An 18,527-nucleotide genomic window follows, 5' to 3' on the forward strand; every position below is an offset into this window, starting at 1 on the left:
CTTGCTGCCATCTCCGGAGCTGCTGCATTCCCCTTCTGGTTTTTGGGGTTTTTTACCCCAGTCGCTTGGTGTGTGTGCGGTGTGGCGATGGGGGAGGTGCCGTGTTCTGACTCAATTTTAATCCCGTTTGGATACTTCAGCACAAACCCGGGGCTGCTGTGTTGTTTGGAGCCGTTAGAAGGGGGGTGGAGGTCGGGGCCTGGGGCTGAGCAGCGCCTGGGCCCGGGGAGGGGGGGAAGGAGTTGGTGGCCAGCGAGCCCCCACCCATGTCCTCGGGCCGTGGGGGACACTGAAAAAAGATCATGCTCACCTCCCTCCCCCCAAGCAGGGTTTGCCTAAAGGCCTGGCAGCCCTCCTATGGCAGGGGTCCCTGCAGGGCTGAGGCCTGGGGGGCTCATCACATGGCTGGGTGATGGGGCTGGGGAGGGGGGTGGGTTGCAAACCGCAGTGTTTTGTGAGGGTGCAGGATGGGGGCTGCGCTGCAGCCCAGGACATGGGGGTCCTTGCTGTGCTCACATGGCCCCCCCATGGCTCCGGGGTCTCCCCTTCCCTCCGCCCCCTCTTTGGGGATGGCAGCGGTGGCGTTGCGGGCAGGGTGCGGGCAGGGTGCGGGCAGGGTGCGGGCAGGGTGCGGGCAGCACGTGGGACTTGGCGCAGCCTCCTGGGGGGGTGCTCAAGCCCATTCTCAGTCCCAGGGATGTTCTCCCAGCAAAGAGAAAAGGCAGGGACAGCTGGTGTTAAAAAAGTGATGTTTTTAATTATTTTTAAATTAATAAAAAACCTTCAACCTGTTTTTTGTTGTTTTTTTGTTTGGGTTTGTTTTTTTTTTTTTTAGCAAGATTGATTTGAAAACTAAAAAATCCTCCCCCCAGCTCCCCCCTCTCTGGGGAAGGGCCATGAATGGCAGTTGCAGGGAGAGGGTGGGGGCATCACCTTGATAAATCCCCCTATGCCCTGGGGGTGCCAAGGGAGGGAGGATGGGGTTGGGGGGCGGTCCGGGGGGGTCTGTGTAAGAAGCTGGGCTGAATTTCAGAAGCCAGAGAAGAGGCATGTTTGCTCTGGGCGCTGCAACAAGTGTCCAGGAAATCCAGAGCCAGGGATGGGGGGACCAGCGGCTCCGTGCCCGTGGCCATGATCTGGGGTGCCTACAGCTGCCTCCATCCGTTTATTTTTTTATTTCCTCCCCCCCTGCCCCGCCCTCTTCCTTCTCCTGCCCTGCTGCAGGGATGCTGGGACGGGGAGCCACAGGGAACCCCCCCCCCCCAGCAGCCACCTCCGTGCTGCTGCTCCTTCTCTCTGGATTTATATACATTAGATATATTTATATATTATAGTTATATATTTTTTTAAAAAAATGGGGGGAGAAAAGACCAGCTAGTGACTCTTGCAGAGGCTCTCGTGGGCTGGTGCCCTCCCCGGCAGCGTGTGTCATCCCCCCCCACTTAGGCCAGGTAAGTGTTCCAAAATGCTGGATGTTCCTCTTTGCTTCAGTGGTTAGATCAGCGCAGATTATCGCCTCATGACGCGGGCATGCCCTTCACTGTGTCATTTCCATGCTGGAGTTTTTGTACTGCATTCCCTGTATAAACCAGCACCTCTGGCAGGCGAGAGGTTTGGCTTATGGACAGCAAGTCCCTGGCCCATATCAGAGGCTGGTTGCTGTTTGGTTCAAGCCTGAAGACTCTGTTATGTCTGGACACTCTCAGTGCATCCTAGTTCATCTCTCTGTTACTTTTTATAGTGCTGCTGGAAGTTTTTCAGGATAAAGGACAAAGGCTGCTACACATGTAGTTTTTCTATGAACCGTGTCAGTGCAAAAGTAGAGTCAGGAGGGAGTGGAACCTTATTTCGCAGTACATCACTGTGTGTCAGATAGCACAGCTCATCCAGGTATCCTTTTGCTTCAAATTGCTGATTGCCCTGAGCTTGTAGAACTGAGTTTGAACTGGATTTTTTCCTGCTCTTTCCATTAATCCACTTTAAAAAAAAAAAAAAAAAATTAAAAAATTAGCAAATTTGCTCCTGTAAGCTTCCTTAAGCTTTCTTTGCCTGAGCAGGTATTATGAAGGTGCTTATGCCCTCCGAAAGAGCCTTGTGTGTTTGGTGATGTGAGAGAAAGCAAGCAAGCTGCAGTGTGAGTCTCAGATCCTTCAGATGAATTAGTGAGTCCAGCAGGTGAAAAACTGCACCTGGTAAAGCATATGCCCTTTGAGAGGTGCTGCTCAGAGAAGTCCCTTTGTTGTTCCCAGCCATGAAATACCCTCTTTTTTTAAATTCCAAGTCCTGTTCTGGAGCATAAAAAGTCACTGATGTTTCCCATAAACTAGGTGCTGCTTTGTAGCTCTCCTTGCACAGGTATCTGTGAACTATTTGGATTTGCTTACTGTCTCTGAGGTCAGTACAAGGTCCCCACAGAAACTGAGTTTCATCTTTCATGCAGCAGTGCTATTCATTTAAGGAGGAAAACAATGGTTAAACGAGTGGTTCCCCACTTAGGTGGGTGTCAGGATAATGGAAAGCACGTGCCTGTATCTGTGCACCAGTAAGACACAGTTAAGGGCCTCTTGTGTGGTGAAGCTGTTGTGGTTTGACTCAAGGCTAACTGACCTGGGCTTTTTTTTTTTTCTTCTTTAGTGATGATGGCCAAGGAGAAACCGCCAATAACTGTGGTTGGAGACGTTGGAGGAAGAATTGCCATCGTTGTGGTGTGAGTGTGATGGAGAGGAGGGGGGTGGCTTCCTCCCAGCATCTTTCCTTGAGCTGCTTTATCCCAGAGGGTAGGAGGGACTGCTCATGTAGGGGTGGTAACAGGATTGTCACCACTGTTTTTTCCAGTTTTGCTGGTGGCTTTGGTTACTTCAGCTTTCACTGAAAATCCTTTGTATTTCAGTGCTTTAAGCCCTGAAATCTCCTTGCTCCCTTGAATCTACAAATACCAGATGTGTGCAAATACTCAACAAATCCAGGACATGCAGAGAAATCTCCTGAAGTATTTAAAAAAAACGCCAACCAACCAAAGTACTCGCTGAGCTTTTCTTACATGCTGTGCCATGCTGCAGTATAAGTAATCAACATGCAGCTACTATCACTGTGGAAAAAAAAACCAAAAACGCTTGCTGAAGATAAGCTCTGTTTGCCTGTGAGCATGTGCAGGGACTAATTTGTTTCCAAGACACAATATTTGTTCTGCACACTAGCAAAAGGGTGTGTAAATTAGGGAAATGGTGTCCACAGATTTAAGTTGTGCACGTGGCTGTGCTTGAATCTCAACAGCAGCTGAAGTAGCCAGAGATTATATTCTTTTTGGCTGTGTTTGTGGCCAAAGCTGCAGTACCTTGCGGATCCACTCCTGCCCTGCAGGCACAATAAACTTCTGGTTTTGATGTTATTTCTGTCTCTTCTCAGGATGACATCATCGATGATGTGGAAAGCTTTGTAGCTGCTGCAGAGATCCTGAAAGAGCGTGGAGCCTACAAGATTTTTGTGATGGCTACTCACGGGCTCCTGTCAGCAGATGCCCCCCGTCTCATAGAGGAATCCTCCATCGATGAGGTGCATCTGCTTTCTGGGCTGCTGGGGAAGGGCTGGCTCTGGTAACTGGGTTGATTTAAGGCACCAAAACCCACAAACTGATGTTCTTCCCCTGCCACGTAGCTCATCTCTGAAACGACTGGTTTCATCAGATGCTTTCAGTTAGCTGGTTCTTCACTGAGAAAAAAAAAAAAAAAAGCGTGTGTGATTAATACGTGTTCAGATCATGCTTCTCTGTGTATATTTTCTCCTTAATGCACAGATATTAGTCATCCCTGCCTGGACACTTCCCTTCCCACAGCTGAGTGCATGTGATCGCTTTCTCACTGCACAGACCTTCTACCTGCCCCTCTCCCCCAGCTGATGACGAGCTGTTGGATGCCTTAAGAGGATAAGATTTCAAACCTCGCCCTTAGGAACAAACATGTCAGATCCTGCGCTCTAAACGCACCGTCAGCCTGTGTGGAGGTGGCTGTTGTAGAGTGCTGGTTACGCCGGGCCCCTCAACAGATTGACTGTCATGTGGGGGAGACCATTTATTTTCATCTTTTGTTCCTAACGTACAAGGATTTCTCCCCCTGAACTGGGAAACAGCAGGTACACACCTCTCGTGGAGTTAATCTAGGGTGGCTGTTCAGTGAGAGCAAGCGTATCAGCAGCACAGCTAACCATCTTTTCTTTTTGTCACTCCATAGGTGGTAGTGACCAACACAGTTCCTCACGAGGTACAGAAGCTGCAGTGCCCCAAGATAAAGACGGTGGATATCAGTTTGATTCTCTCTGAAGCCATCCGACGAATCCACAATGGCGAGTCCATGGCCTATCTCTTTCGCAACATCACTGTCGATGACTAGACCTGGCGCTGCCCCCGTCCCGGCTTCCACAAGAGAAGGAAATACGCACGAAACGGCAATACCATAAATTATAGGCATAACACAACAGTTTATTCTTGTAGGAGCGTGAAGGTTTTCAGTCTTGAGCCATGAGATCTAATAGAAAACATCAACCTGGCCAGCACTTTACAGGTGAACAGAAGAGGCCACTGGCAGTGGGGAGGATTATATCGTGAGAGAGATGGAGAAATGAGGTGGTGTTGAATTTTTAAGTTCCTCTTTTTTTTTTTTTTTTTAGTTGTTATCTCTTGCCCTATAGGGGTGGAAAGCAAAGCAAAAAGAAGTAGCTGTCAGCTTATGAGAAGGGAATAGAGACTGCTCGTTGCTGCGTGTGGGCAGCAAGAGGAGACAGCCTTTGGGTTTCTGTTTCTGACTGTGACTCGCCTGAGAGAGCGCAGAAGGGAGTGCTTTATTCAGACAGCTGGGCAGGACTGCTCGCTGCTGGCAGGGCTGATCAGCAGAGCAGCTCCTTGCCAACCGAGTGGCCTCTCATCTCCTGCACAGCATAGCAAGGACTTTCATCAGAACTAAGTTAGCGGAATATCCAGACAGGGCAGCTTAGGGCAACCCATTCGCAGGGCTGCTCACATCCTTGTGTCGGGGCTCTGGGAACAAGCTCACATGTGTCTCCCAGCAGGGCAAGGGGTGCTAGTTAATGTGCTGGCCTTTTCATTTTACGAGCCTTGGATCATTATTGTTCTTCAGTGGCAAGTCACATGAGAGTCTTAAGTCCTCACTTGAAACTTGTCTGCACTGCAAAACAAGGCGCAGTTTCTGGAGTAGCATGGAGCTGATGAATTGTGGCACTCTCACGGGGAAGGGGAGTTGGAACAATATCTGCCTCTAATGCAGCTGTGCTCTCCAAAACACTAACACTGAACCTGCAACAAAAAGCATAGAATTTTTCGGTTTTGGTGGTTGCCCTGAACCTTGTACCCCCCGAACAGCTGCTCTGTCTGTACCGTGGGGCTGTTGCTGTCACCAGGCTCACTTGGAGCTTCCATGGGGAAGCAGGACTCGCTGCTTGCTCCTTTCTTGAGTGACACTAATCCTTGGCTGGAGGGGCACTTGAGAAAGTTGCACAAGGTGCTTGTGAAAGCTTTCATCTCCAGGATGAAACAAGGATAAATTCCCAAACTGTGATCTTCCCCCTTGATGAGACTGACAAACACACTTCAGTAAAATGTATGCCACTTTGTAGCCGGCTGATGTGTGGAACAAATCCTGCTTGGAGGCAGTAGCTTTAAAAGAGCACTGCTGCTAACGGGCTGTCTCTAGCAGGCAGTTGTTTTCTTTTTGCTTATCCTTCAACTTCTGCCTACATCCTTCTCTTCCACTCCAGCATCTAAAGTGTGCGCAGTGCCAAGGAGCAGGCAGCGACTCTGGGAGAAGGACAAGCCTTGAACACTGGGCACACAAGCGTGCCTCGGCCTGGGGGAGCTGGTTCTGCAGCATAGCGCCTTGTCTCGTAGCTGGTGAGGGTACACAAAAGCCCAGAGCTCTTGGGTCATCTCCAGTATCCAGCATGGGTTAAACCTCCGAGCCTGATCCCATGAGGGATGCTTGGGGCTGAATGAGCTCTTGATGCTGTTGATTGTTTTCCTGCGTTTTCAAAGCACTGTGAACAAATCACAGCTGTACTTTGTGACCACAGCGTGGGTCCTCAGCTGGGTGGAGGAACACAGTTCTGTGCTGAAGTGTGTGAAGCCCTTGCAGGTGTCTGCATGTCCCCTTGTTCGGAGCCAGTACTGGATCATACTCTTCACACTTTTAACGTTGGCTTACACTGTGAGCAGTGTCGCTCTTTTCTCCCCTCAAACTGCTTGTCAGACCGGCCAGAAGCACGGTCAGGGCTTGCTGAGTGCTCTTGCCCCAGTCAGGCTTGCTTGTACTGGGCTGTATTTGTGTGGAAACTGAAACCACAGCACTGGTGAGCAGAGAGTTATGCTTGGGACCACAACCTGAATTATTCTCAGGCTTTGCTTCAAACCTTACCCTGACTAGAAGCCAAAAAAGCAGTTGGCTAAACTGAAGCCAGGAGATGTTCGCATCTCAAAATCCTTAACTGCTTTAGGAAAACTGGTACCCTGTATTCCCTGGGCCCATAAGGGTGGCAGCGGGATATGGGTTGGGGACACAGCATCTGCCCGACCTGACCAGCCCAGACCTAGGCTGCTGTCCCATCAGCATCAAACCAGCATTTTCTCTCCAGCCCCAAGATCCTCCCCTTGCTGTTGCTGCGCCGCTGTGCTGATGGAGCCTGTGCTCTTTTAGGGGGTCTTACATCTTTTCCTGCCAGTCCCGAGTGCTGTCTAGACAGCTTGAGCAGCCCCTGGGTGTAGCTTTCGCACTCCTGAGCCTGCAGGTCTGACGCTGACTTGGAGGTAAGAGGGGCACTCAGAGGAGGGTTTGCTTCTTGCCTCTGTGCATCTTGTTCCCATCTGTTAATCTTTCTACTCCCTCTTGGAATTTAGTCCTCCCAGTCTGAAAAAAGAAGAATACAGAGCAGATCTAGATGCTTTGATTTTAATGTCTGAAAACAGGTATCGGGTGTCATTTAAAAACACGAGGTGTCTGTTCCGCTTCCTGCCTGCCCACCCTCATCCTTTCTTGGAAATGGTCTTTGAGTGCCTCAGCCAAGGGGGTGCTCTGACCCTGTGATGGTCTGAGCCGGAGGTTTCTAAGGGAAAAGAAATTCTTGTTGATTATTTTTGTAAGTCCTTCGATGGATCCCTCAGGCTCGAAGATTTTTCCCAGTGTTTGAACACTTGCTGGGGCTGTCTGGGTGCCTCTGTTTAGCTGCGTTTCTTTTTTCCCGCTAACACGGCCCTTTACTTTGCTGCAAGGGGCGGTGTCGATGCAATCAGCAGCAGCCTTCCACCATTCCCGCGTCTGAGGGAGAGGGTGAAATCTGTCATGCTTTTGATAACCAATAAATAAACGGAGGTGCTTCCTTGCCGGGACTGGGCTTGTCTGGGAGATTTTCCGGGGGGAGCAGGGTGCCGGACGGGCAGGACGGTCTCTGTGCATGGCGCAGCCACGGGCTGCAGGGAGCTGCGTCAAAATTAGCCGTCATCGTTTGCATTTTGGGTTATTGCCGCGGAGAAGGCAGCGGGGAGCCTGGGCCCTGCCCGCCGCCGGGGCCGCCGCGTCGCCTAGCAACGGGAGGCGCTGCTGTGTCCTGCCATGGAAACACGGGCACGTGGGCAGCGGGCTCGGCCAATGGGCGGTGGGCAGCGGCGGCTGCTGGCCAATAAGAAGAGGGGAGGGGCGGGCTCAGGGTGAGGGTAGGGGCTAGGGGAGCGCAGCTTGGCGGCAGAGCGCAGAGGTTGGCGGGGGGCAGAGGTTGGCGGGGCGGGGGGCCCGGGCGGTTCGGGGCGCTGGGGGTGAGGCAGAGCCGGGTATGGGGCTGGGGGTGGCCGAGGAAGGAGACACCCCCCCTCTCCCCCAGACAGCCCTGCCCTCGGGGGGTCACCGGGTCACCCGCTGCTTCGGCCACTTTCTGTGGTGAGGAGGAGGCGGGCGGCTGCCGGCTGCCCATCCCTCCCACCTGCCCAGGTCCCCTCCAGGCAAAAGGAGTGCTGTGTGTCCCCCCTAGGTGAGGCTTCGTGTTTTTGGGCAGGGCAGCAGCCATGGCCCCGCTCAGCCTGTCCCAGCTGCTGGACGTCGCCATCGGGACGCCCGAGGTCGGGGCCGTCAACTTCACGGCGCTGTACAGCCTGCTGCAGGCTGTGCTGGGGCACCTGGGCCTGGAGGACCTGCCTGCCCTGGGGTGCGATCAGCCCCCCGAGGCACCCCTCAGAGCAGAAGGGGCACAGGGCAGAGGCCCAGGCACAGAGCTGCTGACCCCCTCGAGGGACCCGCTGCAGGGGACCGTGAGCACCCCATGTGATGCCTCCACGGCTGCCGACATGGGACAGATGAAAACAAAGATTGAAGAGAACAAGAGCAGCATCTCCAAGGTAGAGGCTACTCCCAGTTCCCTGGGTGCCCCCGTGAGACACACCCTCCTCTGGGGTCTGCACCACCATTGTCTGCCCTTAGGTCTGGTTTAAGCCTAAGCTCGAGGTGGTGTGTGGAGCTTCACTGTGGGAAAGGGATGGAGTTTTGGGGAGAAAGTGCTGGGGCTGAAATGCTGCTCCAGTTGCTCTGGGTTCTCCCCAAGTTTCCATCAAGTTGTTGGTCCAATACAGCACCCGGTGCCCTCAGCTCCACCAGTCAGAAGCTCAGCACCTGTGGAGGTCCTGCCCCACCACTATCCATCCCTTCCTTCCCTACTCCTGACCCACAGCTGGGTACCGCCTCTGCTCCTCAGGCAGCTGAGAGGCTCCATCAGCATCTCCTGGGCCTCATCTCCCACCCTAAATCCCCTTGGCTCGCCCAAGCACTAAACCCAGCACTGGTGGGGATGGAGAGGGGCCTCATCCTGCACAGTGCTGAGCCACTTGCAGCCGTGCACATCCCCAGTGGGAAGAAATAAGCTCAGGTTCAAGGAAATGGCCACCTTCAGCACTGCAGGGCTGGATCCTGCTGAGGCTGGGACACGTAGGAAGAAGGCAGCAGGGAGAGTTTCCCGGCCGGGTGAGCTCACCCTCCCCGGGGCAGGCCCCTGCTTGATCACTCCTCGCTTTGTTAGCGGCGATTGCCGGTGCCCTCCCAGGCCAGGCTGCGGTTGACAGGGTGGCAGCAGCTCTTTGCCCTTTGAATCGGCCGACGTGGACAGGCGGGGATGGATCTGTCCCTGCTGAATCGGGCTGTACAGTGGACGCCCCTTGGGCAGGGGTGGGGGGGTCTCTGGGGAGCTGCTGAAGGCGTGATGAATGGTAAGTGCTGCCCGCAGTGCCCCCAGGACTCACCCCTGCCACCCCCCTCTCTCAGGCCGTAGCTCTTTCCCAGGATCTCCTCGAGGAGATCGGCAGGATGAAGGCGGCGCAGTCCCGCACGGAAGAGGACATCCGGACGATCCAGGAGACGCTTGGCATGGTGAGCTGCTGCCACTGTCCCCGGGAGGCAGCTGGGCCCTCACCCCCCTCCCTGCCCCTGTGTCACCCTGCTGCCCCTGCCCCGCGGCCCTTGGGTGTCAAGGGTGCCAGGAGGGAAGAGCAAGAAGGGTGTCCCAAGGCTGAAGAGGTGACTGCATGCACCAACCAAAGAGAAGCTAAGACATTTTTGAACAGCTGTAAAAAAAGAAACATGGGTGCTGAGAAGGAGTGGAGATAAAGATCTACTGATGCAACACAGCCACAGCCCTGCCTGGCATCCCTCTGTCCTGTGCCCAAGTTGATTCCTGGATGCTCCTTTTAAATCCCGCTCCTGTGTCCGGGCTGCCATCCCTCTCCTTGTCCCACTCCAGGGGAATCTCCAGGATGCTGCCGGCCAGCTGCCGGCCCTCCGTGACCAGACAGCGTTGGACAGTGACGTGGTACGGCCCCACGCACACCCGGATCCTGCTCCAGGATGGAGGCAGCTGCATCCCCGAGGCACCAGTGCACGCAGTCCCTCCGTGTCAAGTCATGGGCCCGGGGGGGGTCAGTGCTCCTGTGGGTCCCACCCCACCTGGCTACGTGGCCAGGGTTGACCCTCCGATCCCTTTTTTCCCCAGCAAAATCTGAAGGAAAGGCTGAGCCTCTACCCGGCCCCGGAGGAGGTGAGCAACATGGTGCGCTGGGAGGTGCTGGAGGATTGCCTGGTGGGCAGCAAAGCAGGAGGAGTAGGAGAAGGAGGAGGAGAAGGAGAAGGTCGAGGTCTGTCGGTGGTGAGTGCTGGGGCATCCCAGCTGTGGGAGCAGGACTGAGCAGGACCGCAGCCCCCAGCACCTCCAGCTGCTGCGCACCCCGGGCCCTCAGCGGAGGTTTACTCAGCACTTGTCTTCCTTGTGCATCCCGCCGGGAGGCAGGACCTGGCACTGGCAGAGCCAGGGCAGCTCTTTGGCTGCCCCAACAGAGACCTCCTCATCGTCTATGCCACTGACAGCCCCCAACAGCCCCTCTGTGGGGCAAGCGAGTACCCAAAACCCTGGAGTGGCCGCACAGCCCCCTGTCCTTGCTCAACGTTGGGCAGGACCATGGCTCCCTGCCCTCATAGTCTCTCTGGAGCTGGTGGGTGGGAGCTGGGGACAGCGGAGGGACATTCTGGGGTGAACCCCACCATGAGATGGTTTCCAAACCCTACCTGGGGCTGCTGCTCCTGAAAGGAAGATGCAGCCCATTAGACTGGGAAGTGGGTCTAGTCTAGCAGCTCTGGAGTACAGAATCCCATGGCTGGAGAGGAAAATGCCTTGCTGTTGTGTCAGGTGGCATCAGCAGGGGCTTTGCTGATCCTCTGGATCGGCTGCTAAAATGACTCTGCAGGTACAGATGTGGCCAAAAGACTATAAGGAGGCTGGGGAGGGGCCGGGTGGCTGTGGGTGCTCTGGGGTCTCTGTGGGCTGGGCAGTCTCTGCCTTTGGGGTACTTGAGTTTGGCTCCATGAGCTGGGGGGTTTGGGGACAGGGCGGGTGGCCCTTGCTGCTGCACTTCTGCCCATAAACCTGCTCCCCTTTGCCTCCTCTTCCCAGGATGGCAGTGCAGGTCAGGCTGTCCCCGCCGAGCCTCCCACTGCAGACATGGACACCCCGCACGGGGCAAGCTCAGTGCTGGGACTGAAGGGACCAGGGACACAGCCTGTACCCAGGACCAGCAAAGGGACAAGCAAGGGGACTCCAGAGACACAGCCTGGCTCCCTGGGGACACAGAGAGCACCAGTGGCCACTGAGAAGGGGGCAGGCACTTCCTCAGACGAGAAAAAGACTTCTGATGCCCGTGCCACCACCGTGGGGACACAGACAGAATCCCCTGGCATCAAGACGACCAAACTGGGGACAGAGTCAGGGGCCCCTGACACCCAGATCTCCACTCCAGGGGTGCAGGCAGGGGCCCCCAGCACCCAAACCACCGCGCCAGGGGTGCAGGCAGGGGCCCCCAGCACCCAAACCACCGCGCCAGGGGTGCAGGCAGGGGCCCCCAGCACCCAAACCACCGCGCCAGGGGTGCAGCCAGGGGCCCCCAGCACCCAAACCACCGCGCCAGGGGTGCAGCCAGGGGCCCCCAGCACCCAAACCACCGCGCCAGGGGTGCAGCCAGGGGCCCCCAGCACCCAAACCACCGCGCCAGGGGTGCAGCCAGGGGCCCCCAGCACCCAAACCACCACCCCAGGGGTGCAGCCAGAGATCCCCAGCACCCAAACCACCACCGCAGGGGTGCAGAGAGGGGCCCCCAGCACCCAAACCACCGTCCCAGGGGTGCAGCCAACACCTCCAGGGACCCAAGGAGGAGGAGCAGGGGTTCAGCCAAGCCCCTTCTGCATGGACTCCAGCCTTTCTGGTGCTGAGAAAATCCCTGGTGAAGCGATCCTTGATGCTCTGGGGACACAGATGGATGATACAAGTCCCAAGGAGGAAGGCAAGGCTTTATCCACCACACAGCTTGCCTGGACAGGCCACCCGGCGGTGGGGACCTTGCCCACATCCCAGGGGCTAGAGATCCCCCTTGACGCTGATCCCAGGGCCACGTCCCCTTCACAAGAGCCTCCCGTGCCCTGCGGGTCCTCGGGCTCCAGCAGTGTCCCCGACCGCTACGCAGAGACGGTGGAGGCTCTCCGCCAGATCGGGCAGCTCAGCCACCTCTGTGCCACCCTGAAGCAGCAGGTGGCCCAGCTGGAAGCCACCAAGTCAGACCACGCTGAGCTTGAGAAGCTGCGCCTACTCTTCTCAGGGGGAGGGGGGACCCCGTGGGGGGACGGCCGGGGCGGGGGGTAGGCATGGGGACACCCTGGGCTGGAGGCTCGTTGTACTCAGAGCCTGGCCTCAAAGGTGAGACCCCCTCACTGACAGCGTGTCCCCTTGGACCACATCTAGACAAGGAGAGCATCGCCAGCATCCTGGCCGACCTCCAGGGCCGGGTGTCCTCGCTTCAGGGCCTGACCAGCGACCTGCAGGGCGAGAAAGGGAAGGTGAGTCCCTGGGGGGCTGCGGGGTTGCCAGCGGGGGAGTTGGGCAGGGAGGAGGCAGCTGAAGGGCCCCTGGGCTGGGACAACACAAGGAGCTGTGCCCTGACTCATCCACCACTGCCTTTCCCAGATCAGGCAGCTGGAAGATGCCCTTGGAAAGCTGGAGGTAGCTGGAGCCACCTGGAAAGGGGACGTCAGCAACCAGATCACCCTGCAACTGGGGTAAAAGGATGGGACAGGGTTTCCTACCCTGCAGGAGGAGCTTGGGGGGACAAGGGACACCCCCTGAGTGTCCCTGTGGAGGCTAAGCCTGCCTGTGCCTCTGTCTCACTGACCAGGTCCACACTGCAGGAGATAAAGTATAAGCTGAAGGAGCTGGAAGAACAGCAGCAGATGACCAAGGCCACGCTGGAGCAGTTGGTGGCCAAGACAGCTGACAAGCCGCAGGAGCAGGTGAGGTCTGGGGGCAGCGCTCCCACCGCTGCAGCTCGGTGGGGTGGTTCTGGAGGGGTTCCCAGCCACATCCCCTGGCTGGCTGGGGCCATCAAGCCTCCACGGCACCCAGACTTGTTGACTGCATCCACCTCATCTCAGAGCTGATTCCTTCTCCCCTTCCTGCAGCTGGGTGAGCTGAGGGCGACCGTGTCAAGCACGGGGCAGGAGCAGGCAGAGGTGCAGGCAGCGTGCCCCGTCTGCAGCACAGACCTCAGCAAGCAGGTGGGGCAGCTCCTCCAGCGCTACGAGAAGCTCCAGGACCTGGTGGACGACTTCATGTCGCGGCAGGCGGTGGGCAAGGTGGTGAGGCAGCTGCCAGGGAGGAGCCAGGTAGGGAGATACCGGCATGGGGGGCTTGGGAGGGGGTTGCCAGCACCCCCACAGCTGGTTGTGCCTCACTTACTGTAATGTGGGGGAGCCCCTCGCTGCCCCCCAGATTGGCTCATACAAGTGAGCAGCGTGGAAGGAAATTAAAGCCTTGATGCAAATGTCCTGCTGGCACTGAGCCCATGGTCACCGGGCGAGTAACCTGGGTCTGTCCCCACGGGGGCAGCCAGCCCCCCCTTGCACGGCACCACCTTGTCATCTTCCTCCCTGAAGCAGGACGAGGAGCTGCTGAAGCGCATCCAGGCCACCATCATGCAGGTGCAAGGGGACTATGAGAAGCTCAGCTCTGTCACCGAGAACCTCCTGAATGACCGGCACCAGAAGCAGAAAGATATCGAGGTAGGTGACAGAAACCCCCCCGGGGTCAGAGCATCCTCCAGGCAGACCCCAGGCTGGGAACCACAAGGGATTTGTCTGCACCCCCCCAAACCTTGCAGCCCTGTGGAAGTTCAGTGTACCTTTCCTGGAAGTTTGGGTGAGGTGGGGGGAGTGGGGGTTGCTCGGCTGGCCAGGAAGCAGCTCCAACCCTGCCGTGGTGTCACGGGATGCTTTTCTGTGTTGGAAGGCTCTGTTCCGGTCCCTGGAGAGGCTGGAGAAGGAGAAAGCCGACAAGGAAGACCTTGTGCTGGGAATTGACGTGGTATGGCCATGGGGGGTCCTGGCACCAGCCAAGGGGGTGCTGGGCAGGGTGGCAAACACCCCTTGTCTCTTGGGGGCTCGGTGGCAGAACTGGCCTGGGGGAGGGAGGGAGGATTTCCAGACTGGCTGTGGCTCCTTCCCCAGGTCCCTCTGTCTCCTCCCGGGTCCCTTCAGCTACTGTGACCAACCCCACGGGTGTGATGGGGCGAGTGGGGCCATGTAGCCACTTCTCCCTCTCCTCCCGCCACGAGCTGGCCCTGCCCATCATACCTCCATCCTTTCCTCACCTTTCTCCTGCCTTTCCCTGCTGCTAGAAGGCAGTCAAAACCGCCCTGGCCGGCAAAGTGAGTCTCGCCCAGTTTGAGGCAAGCATGGAGCGGCAGCGTGAGATGATCCAGGAGATGCTGAGCCGGGTGACGGGGCAGGAGCAGGGCTGGCACCAGGTCCAGCAGCAGCTCAGTGAAGAGATGGACTCCAAGGTGAGGGGTGGCACGTCCCTGCTGCACCAAACTGGCGCCTTCGGGGCTTGGCAGCCTGAGGCAGCATCTCTCTGAGGATCCCCCCTCCTGGCTTTTCATGGGGAACACGATGTCCCACCCGGGGCAGTGGCTGAGGGTGTGTGTCTGTCCGTAGCTGGACCGCCTGGAGCTGGGCCCTTTCCGGCAGCAGCTGGAGGAGCACTGCAGGAGCATCCTGGAGCAGCTCGAGGAGAAGGCGCCGCTGACGGAGGCTGACGATGCAGCTGGGACGAAGAAGTGAGTGTGATGGGGGTGGCGGTGGCTTCTCCTCCCACCAGTAGTAGGTTCCTGAAGTTAAAGAAGGCACGAGGAGGGGGACCTGCAGGATGGAGCCCTCCCGAACCACAACTGGGATGTGGGTGCAAAGGTTTTCTGGAGCAAGGGTGAGGGACGGCGACTCGTCCCCCTGGGCAGGGGTGTGACACGCGGTATCACAGAGCTGCGTTTTGACCTGCCCCCCTGGCAAGGTGCAGGGGGGTTATTAGCACCGACAAAGTGATGAAACCAGTGTGAGGGCTGGTTGGGATGGCAGCTATGGGCGCCTGTGCCCTTCACCTCCCATCCCTGCTCGCCCTGGGCAGCCACAGGCAGCTGCCAGGTTTCGGAGGCGGCCGCAGGGCCAAGGCGAGCGTGTCCCTGTCCTCGGGGCAGCTGTGACAAAACTCATCCCGAAAAACGTGGTAATCCTGCATCCCCCAGGCCCGGCATTTGCACCCCAGCAAGAGGTACAGCAACACCGCCGTTTTGTCCTTGCCGGCACCCCCAGTTCCCATGTGGGTGCCCGTGGGAGTAGTTCCCATAATGGTGGTTTTTGGGTGCTCCCCTCAGTGGATTCTCCAGTGCCTAAGATGAGGTGGAGATTTTTCCCAAGCAGGAGCCCACAACCAACCGCTGTCCCACATTGTACCCCCTTGATTTTGTAGCCAGCCGGTGGGTTGTGACCTTGTTGGGGGTGGGGGGGGGTGAGTAAACCAGGCTCAAACCCCTGCGGTTCCACCCTCAAATACCATAACTCATTACCATAAAGTGCCCAGCACCTTGCTGCTGCCTGCCAGCTGCCTGCCTGTGTGCAGGCAGGGCTGAATCCCCCCCCAGGAACTCACCCAGCCCTTTTCTTCCCCCCCCAGGCAGGTGCTGGCCCATTTCCACTGCTTGTCCTGCGACCGGCCCCTCAGCGTGCTGGTGCCTGCCCCGTGAGTAGCGCCCGGCGATTTGGAGGAGAGATGGGTGCTGGTGGTGCCCCGCTGTGCCCGGCACGGGGGTTAGGGTGTCTGCCTGGGGGGTGCAGCCCTCCTGAGCCCCTCCCTGAGGGCAGCGGGATGGGAATGGGGTACAAGCCTGTGGGTTTTGGGGCACTGCCCCGAGCTGGGCTGGGTTGTGTGTCCCCTGTCACTCACGCACATCTCCTGCCCTCCCCAGGCACATCGTGGCCAACCCATACATGCCACCGCTGCCCCCCAACTTTGCCGGGCGCTCCCATGCTGTCCCTGAGGTGGAGCAAACACCACAGCACAGCCACAGGTAGGGGACGTGGGCACCCGGCCCCTGGGGTGCAGGTTGGCCCTGCCCTGGCGAGGGAGAGCTCTTCCCAGGGTGGGTGTGAAGGGATGCAGGGGGGGCCTGGGCAGGGCAGGGGAGTGCTGCAGGGGGGTCAGCTGTGCTTGTCCCAGGTCTGTGGGGTTTTACAGCCCTTCCGGCGCTGCCCTGTCTAGCCCAGGTCTGTGTCTCAGTGGTGCTGAAGCCACATGTGATGAGTTGTGTCTGGTCTCAGCCTGACTTCAGGCTTGGGGGGGGGAGTCAGCTGCCTCCTGTGAAACAAGTCGCCGAAATTAAGCACTGCAGCTGGGACAGCCCAGCTCCTGCCTCCTGATGTCCCTTGCGTAGGGTGCAGGGACCTGCCATGGCCATGACCAGCTTACCAGGGCCATGGGGAAAGAGCAGATCCAGCACGGCTGGATGGGTGTGGGCCTCCTTCAGCAGTCGGAGGGGACCCGGGAGGGACATACCCCACTGGGGAGCACCCGCGGCCCCCTCCCCGGCGTAGTAGGGTGACGCACGGGGTGCCACAGTGCTGGGCACTCAGCATCCCTGTGCTCTGTCCCACAGGGAGCTGGCGGCTGAGTGTGGGTACCCCAGCGTGCCACGGCGCTGCGGGGGCCGGCACACCCTCACCCACCCGCTGCAGCGCTGCCCGTGCCCCCCGCCCCTCCCGCCCGGCGCCCTGCGGCCGCTCCAGCCCCAAACCCTGCTCCCCACCAAGGTAGGGATGACGAAGGTAGGGATACGGCGGGGCGAGCGCGGCTGGGAGGGTGATGCTGAGCATCCGGGGGGGGGGGGGTGGGGGGGTGGGGGGGGGGCGGGGAATGATCTGTGATTCATTTTCCTCAGGGAGAGCTGGGGGGGGGTTTGCCTGGGGATGCTGATTTGGGCGCTGTGTTTCAGCCAGCCCCCTCTCTCCTTCCCAGCACGACGAGATGGAGCTGTTGGGCCAGGATGGCCACGTCTACAGGGGCCGGCGGGGCAGGCAGCTGTCTGTGCTCGTGGGCAAGGAGGGTACGGCTGGGCCACCCTCAGGGAGAGGATCCAGCGGGGGTGAAGGGGGCAGTGGAGTGGGCAGGGTGCCCAGTTTTCCCCCCCCACATGTTCCCCCTGGCTCCCCCCAGCCCAGCTCCCTCTGCTCCCTCCTGCCGAACTTCCCCAGGGCCAAGCCCAACCTGTCCCCGAGGCAGCGGGACGCCAGGGACACCGGCCGCCTGCTCTCCCGGCCCCAGAGTGCTGTGTCCTCGCTCAGCCAGCCAGGTACAGCCCTGCCAGGGCACCGGGGTGGGGGGAGAGGACACCCTGCTGTGTCCCAGTGGGTGGGGGAAAGCAGGGTGGGATGGGGGTTTGGGGTGGGGTGGAAGGAGGCTGGAGGGGGAGGACTGGGAGACGGGTCACCAGATCCCCATGTTGGAGCCAGAGCAAGGTGGGGGGATGTGGCAGGGTGGTCCTGGCCGCTCTGGGACAACAGCCTGTTTGCTTCAGGGTGGGGACCAGGACCCTGTTTCTGGGTGTCTCTGGCCGGGCAGGTGCGCATGGGTGGTGCCTGCCCCAGGGGCTGCAGGGGGGCTAACCCCTACCCCTCGCCCCCAGGCACCCCCGCCTCGCCAGAGACCAGGACAGCCTCCTCCCACGGCCACCTCTCCCAGGCACGGGGGCTCCTCCCGCCCCTCCGGCCCTTGTGGGACAGATCCAGCACCTCGGAAGCCAGGCAGGACTGGGGGTCCCCGACCGAACCCCCACCACCTCCGCCACCAAGCAGGAGAGCAGGCATCTCTGGCCAGCAGCAATAAAGGGCGATGGGCAGCCAAGCACCTGTGTGGCCTGAGTGGGGTGGCCCTGGGCCGGGATCTTCCCTTCATGCATAAGGAGGGGTCGCAGCATCCCTTGTCCTGCAGCCACAGGAGGCCAGAGGAGCTGAAACCAGCCCCTGTCCAGCCCCCATCCCGGCGTCTGTGCCAGCCCCGTGCTGCCACACTCCCCCTGACACCCCCTGGCCTCCATGAACCCCTTTCTGGCCCTGATAGCCCCTGGCAGGGAGCTCGTGGCCCCCAAAAGGGTCTGGGGGAGCCCACACTAAAGCAGGAGGAGGATTACGCTCCGTTGCTGCTGAAGGTGGTGGGAGATGGGGACTGTGGTTGGATACGGTGACCACAGTGGGAGATGGGGACCGCGGTGGGAAGGGTGGCAGCAGGACAGGGCTTCACGCCAAAAGCCAATCCCACCCCAAGCCCGCTGGTTTGCAATTCTTATCCTGCGCGATGAGCATCACTGAGCAGGTTTCCTTATCTGCTCGTGGATTGTCACCCCCTTGTCCCTCTTCCAATGCTGCCATTGATGGAAGGAGGAAGGCACTGACCCCACTGCTGCCGGGCTCGGGGCAGCTGATGATTCCCACCTCCGGAGTGAAGCACCATAACCCCTCTGTGCCCCCAGCCCTGGGGACACACATCCCCTCCTTTCTCTCATGCCACCCCCATTGCTGGGGGCTACTTTTCCCCAGCCCCTTTCTGCCACCCCTCACCATCAGATGGGAGAA

At 58.6% G+C, this 18,527-nt stretch overlaps 4 protein-coding genes across 7 annotated transcripts; all 4 read left to right on the plus strand.

The window, feature by feature from the left end:
• The first annotated feature begins 2,079 nt into the window (after positions 1-2,079).
• On the plus strand, positions 2,080-4,487 carry LOC141968001 (phosphoribosyl pyrophosphate synthase-associated protein 1-like). Of its 4 annotated transcripts, XR_012634793.1 has the most exons (4): positions 2,080-2,705; positions 3,406-3,552; positions 3,794-4,128; positions 4,227-4,338. XR_012634793.1 is itself a non-coding variant. In XM_074922314.1 (3 exons), the coding sequence occupies exons 1-3, from the start codon at positions 2,637-2,639 to the stop codon at positions 4,383-4,385; spliced, it is 375 nt and encodes a 124-aa protein (XP_074778415.1). In that variant the 5' UTR covers positions 2,080-2,636; the 3' UTR covers positions 4,386-4,487. The 4 variants fall into 4 exon arrangements, 2 of the variants coding, with proteins under 2 accessions (XP_074778415.1, XP_074778416.1); XM_074922314.1 differs by lacking the exon at positions 3,794-4,128 and having other exon boundaries at positions 4,227-4,487; XM_074922315.1 differs by having other exon boundaries at positions 3,794-4,336.
• Positions 4,488-7,842: 3,355 nt separating this feature from the next.
• On the plus strand, positions 7,843-10,002 carry LOC141968037 (uncharacterized). Its single transcript, XM_074922371.1, has 3 exons — positions 7,843-8,386; positions 9,303-9,407; positions 9,778-10,002. The coding sequence occupies exons 1-3, from the start codon at positions 8,057-8,059 to the stop codon at positions 10,000-10,002; spliced, it is 660 nt and encodes a 219-aa protein (XP_074778472.1). The 5' UTR covers positions 7,843-8,056.
• A 2,164-nt stretch (positions 10,003-12,166) lies between these two features.
• LOC141968038 (glutamine-rich protein 2-like) lies at positions 12,167-14,114 on the plus strand. The gene is made up of 7 exons (XM_074922372.1): positions 12,167-12,413; positions 12,541-12,632; positions 12,749-12,863; positions 13,032-13,235; positions 13,506-13,631; positions 13,858-13,932; positions 14,106-14,114. The coding sequence occupies exons 1-7, from the start codon at positions 12,222-12,224 to the stop codon at positions 14,112-14,114; spliced, it is 813 nt and encodes a 270-aa protein (XP_074778473.1). The 5' UTR covers positions 12,167-12,221.
• LOC141967799 (glutamine-rich protein 2-like) lies at positions 14,082-18,316 on the plus strand. Its single transcript, XM_074921943.1, has 7 exons — positions 14,082-14,410; positions 14,565-14,686; positions 15,577-15,642; positions 15,869-15,970; positions 16,556-16,709; positions 16,915-17,248; positions 17,582-18,316. Exons 1-7 carry the CDS (start codon positions 14,303-14,305, stop codon positions 17,779-17,781), a joined length of 1,086 nt encoding a protein of 361 aa, XP_074778044.1. The 5' UTR covers positions 14,082-14,302; the 3' UTR covers positions 17,782-18,316.
• The last annotated feature ends 211 nt before the right edge of the window (positions 18,317-18,527 follow it).

This window comes from Athene noctua, chromosome 18, assembly GCF_965140245.1.
Source record: "Athene noctua chromosome 18, bAthNoc1.hap1.1, whole genome shotgun sequence".
NCBI lineage: Eukaryota > Metazoa > Chordata > Aves > Strigiformes > Strigidae > Athene > Athene noctua.

What these genes read in the sequence shown, in the direction of transcription:
- LOC141967799 (XM_074921943.1), top strand. Translation starts at nt 14,303, where the DNA reads ATGGAGCGGCAGCGTGAGATGATCCAGGAGATGCTGAGCCGGGTGACG. An exon ending in GATGCAGCTGGGACGAAGAA is followed by an intron (nt 14,687 to 15,576) that starts GTGAGTGTGATG and finishes TTCCCCCCCCAG; the next exon opens with GCAGGTGCTGGCCCATTTCC. An exon ending in AAACCCTGCTCCCCACCAAG is followed by an intron (nt 16,710 to 16,914) that starts GTAGGGATGACG and finishes TCTCCTTCCCAG; the next exon opens with CACGACGAGATGGAGCTGTT.
- LOC141968038 (XM_074922372.1), top strand. Translation starts at nt 12,222, where the DNA reads ATGGGGACACCCTGGGCTGGAGGCTCGTTGTACTCAGAGCCTGGCCTC. An exon ending in CAGATCACCCTGCAACTGGG is followed by an intron (nt 12,633 to 12,748) that starts GTAAAAGGATGG and finishes CTCACTGACCAG; the next exon opens with GTCCACACTGCAGGAGATAA. An exon ending in AGAAGCAGAAAGATATCGAG is followed by an intron (nt 13,632 to 13,857) that starts GTAGGTGACAGA and finishes CTGTGTTGGAAG; the next exon opens with GCTCTGTTCCGGTCCCTGGA.
- LOC141968001 (XM_074922314.1), top strand. Translation starts at nt 2,637, where the DNA reads ATGATGGCCAAGGAGAAACCGCCAATAACTGTGGTTGGAGACGTTGGA. An exon ending in GAAGAATTGCCATCGTTGTG is followed by an intron (nt 2,706 to 3,405) that starts GTGTGAGTGTGA and finishes GTCTCTTCTCAG; the next exon opens with GATGACATCATCGATGATGT. An exon ending in AGGAATCCTCCATCGATGAG is followed by an intron (nt 3,553 to 4,226) that starts GTGCATCTGCTT and finishes GTCACTCCATAG; the next exon opens with GTGGTAGTGACCAACACAGT.
- LOC141968037 (XM_074922371.1), top strand. Translation starts at nt 8,057, where the DNA reads ATGGCCCCGCTCAGCCTGTCCCAGCTGCTGGACGTCGCCATCGGGACG. An exon ending in ACAAGAGCAGCATCTCCAAG is followed by an intron (nt 8,387 to 9,302) that starts GTAGAGGCTACT and finishes CCCCTCTCTCAG; the next exon opens with GCCGTAGCTCTTTCCCAGGA. An exon ending in TCCAGGAGACGCTTGGCATG is followed by an intron (nt 9,408 to 9,777) that starts GTGAGCTGCTGC and finishes GTCCCACTCCAG; the next exon opens with GGGAATCTCCAGGATGCTGC.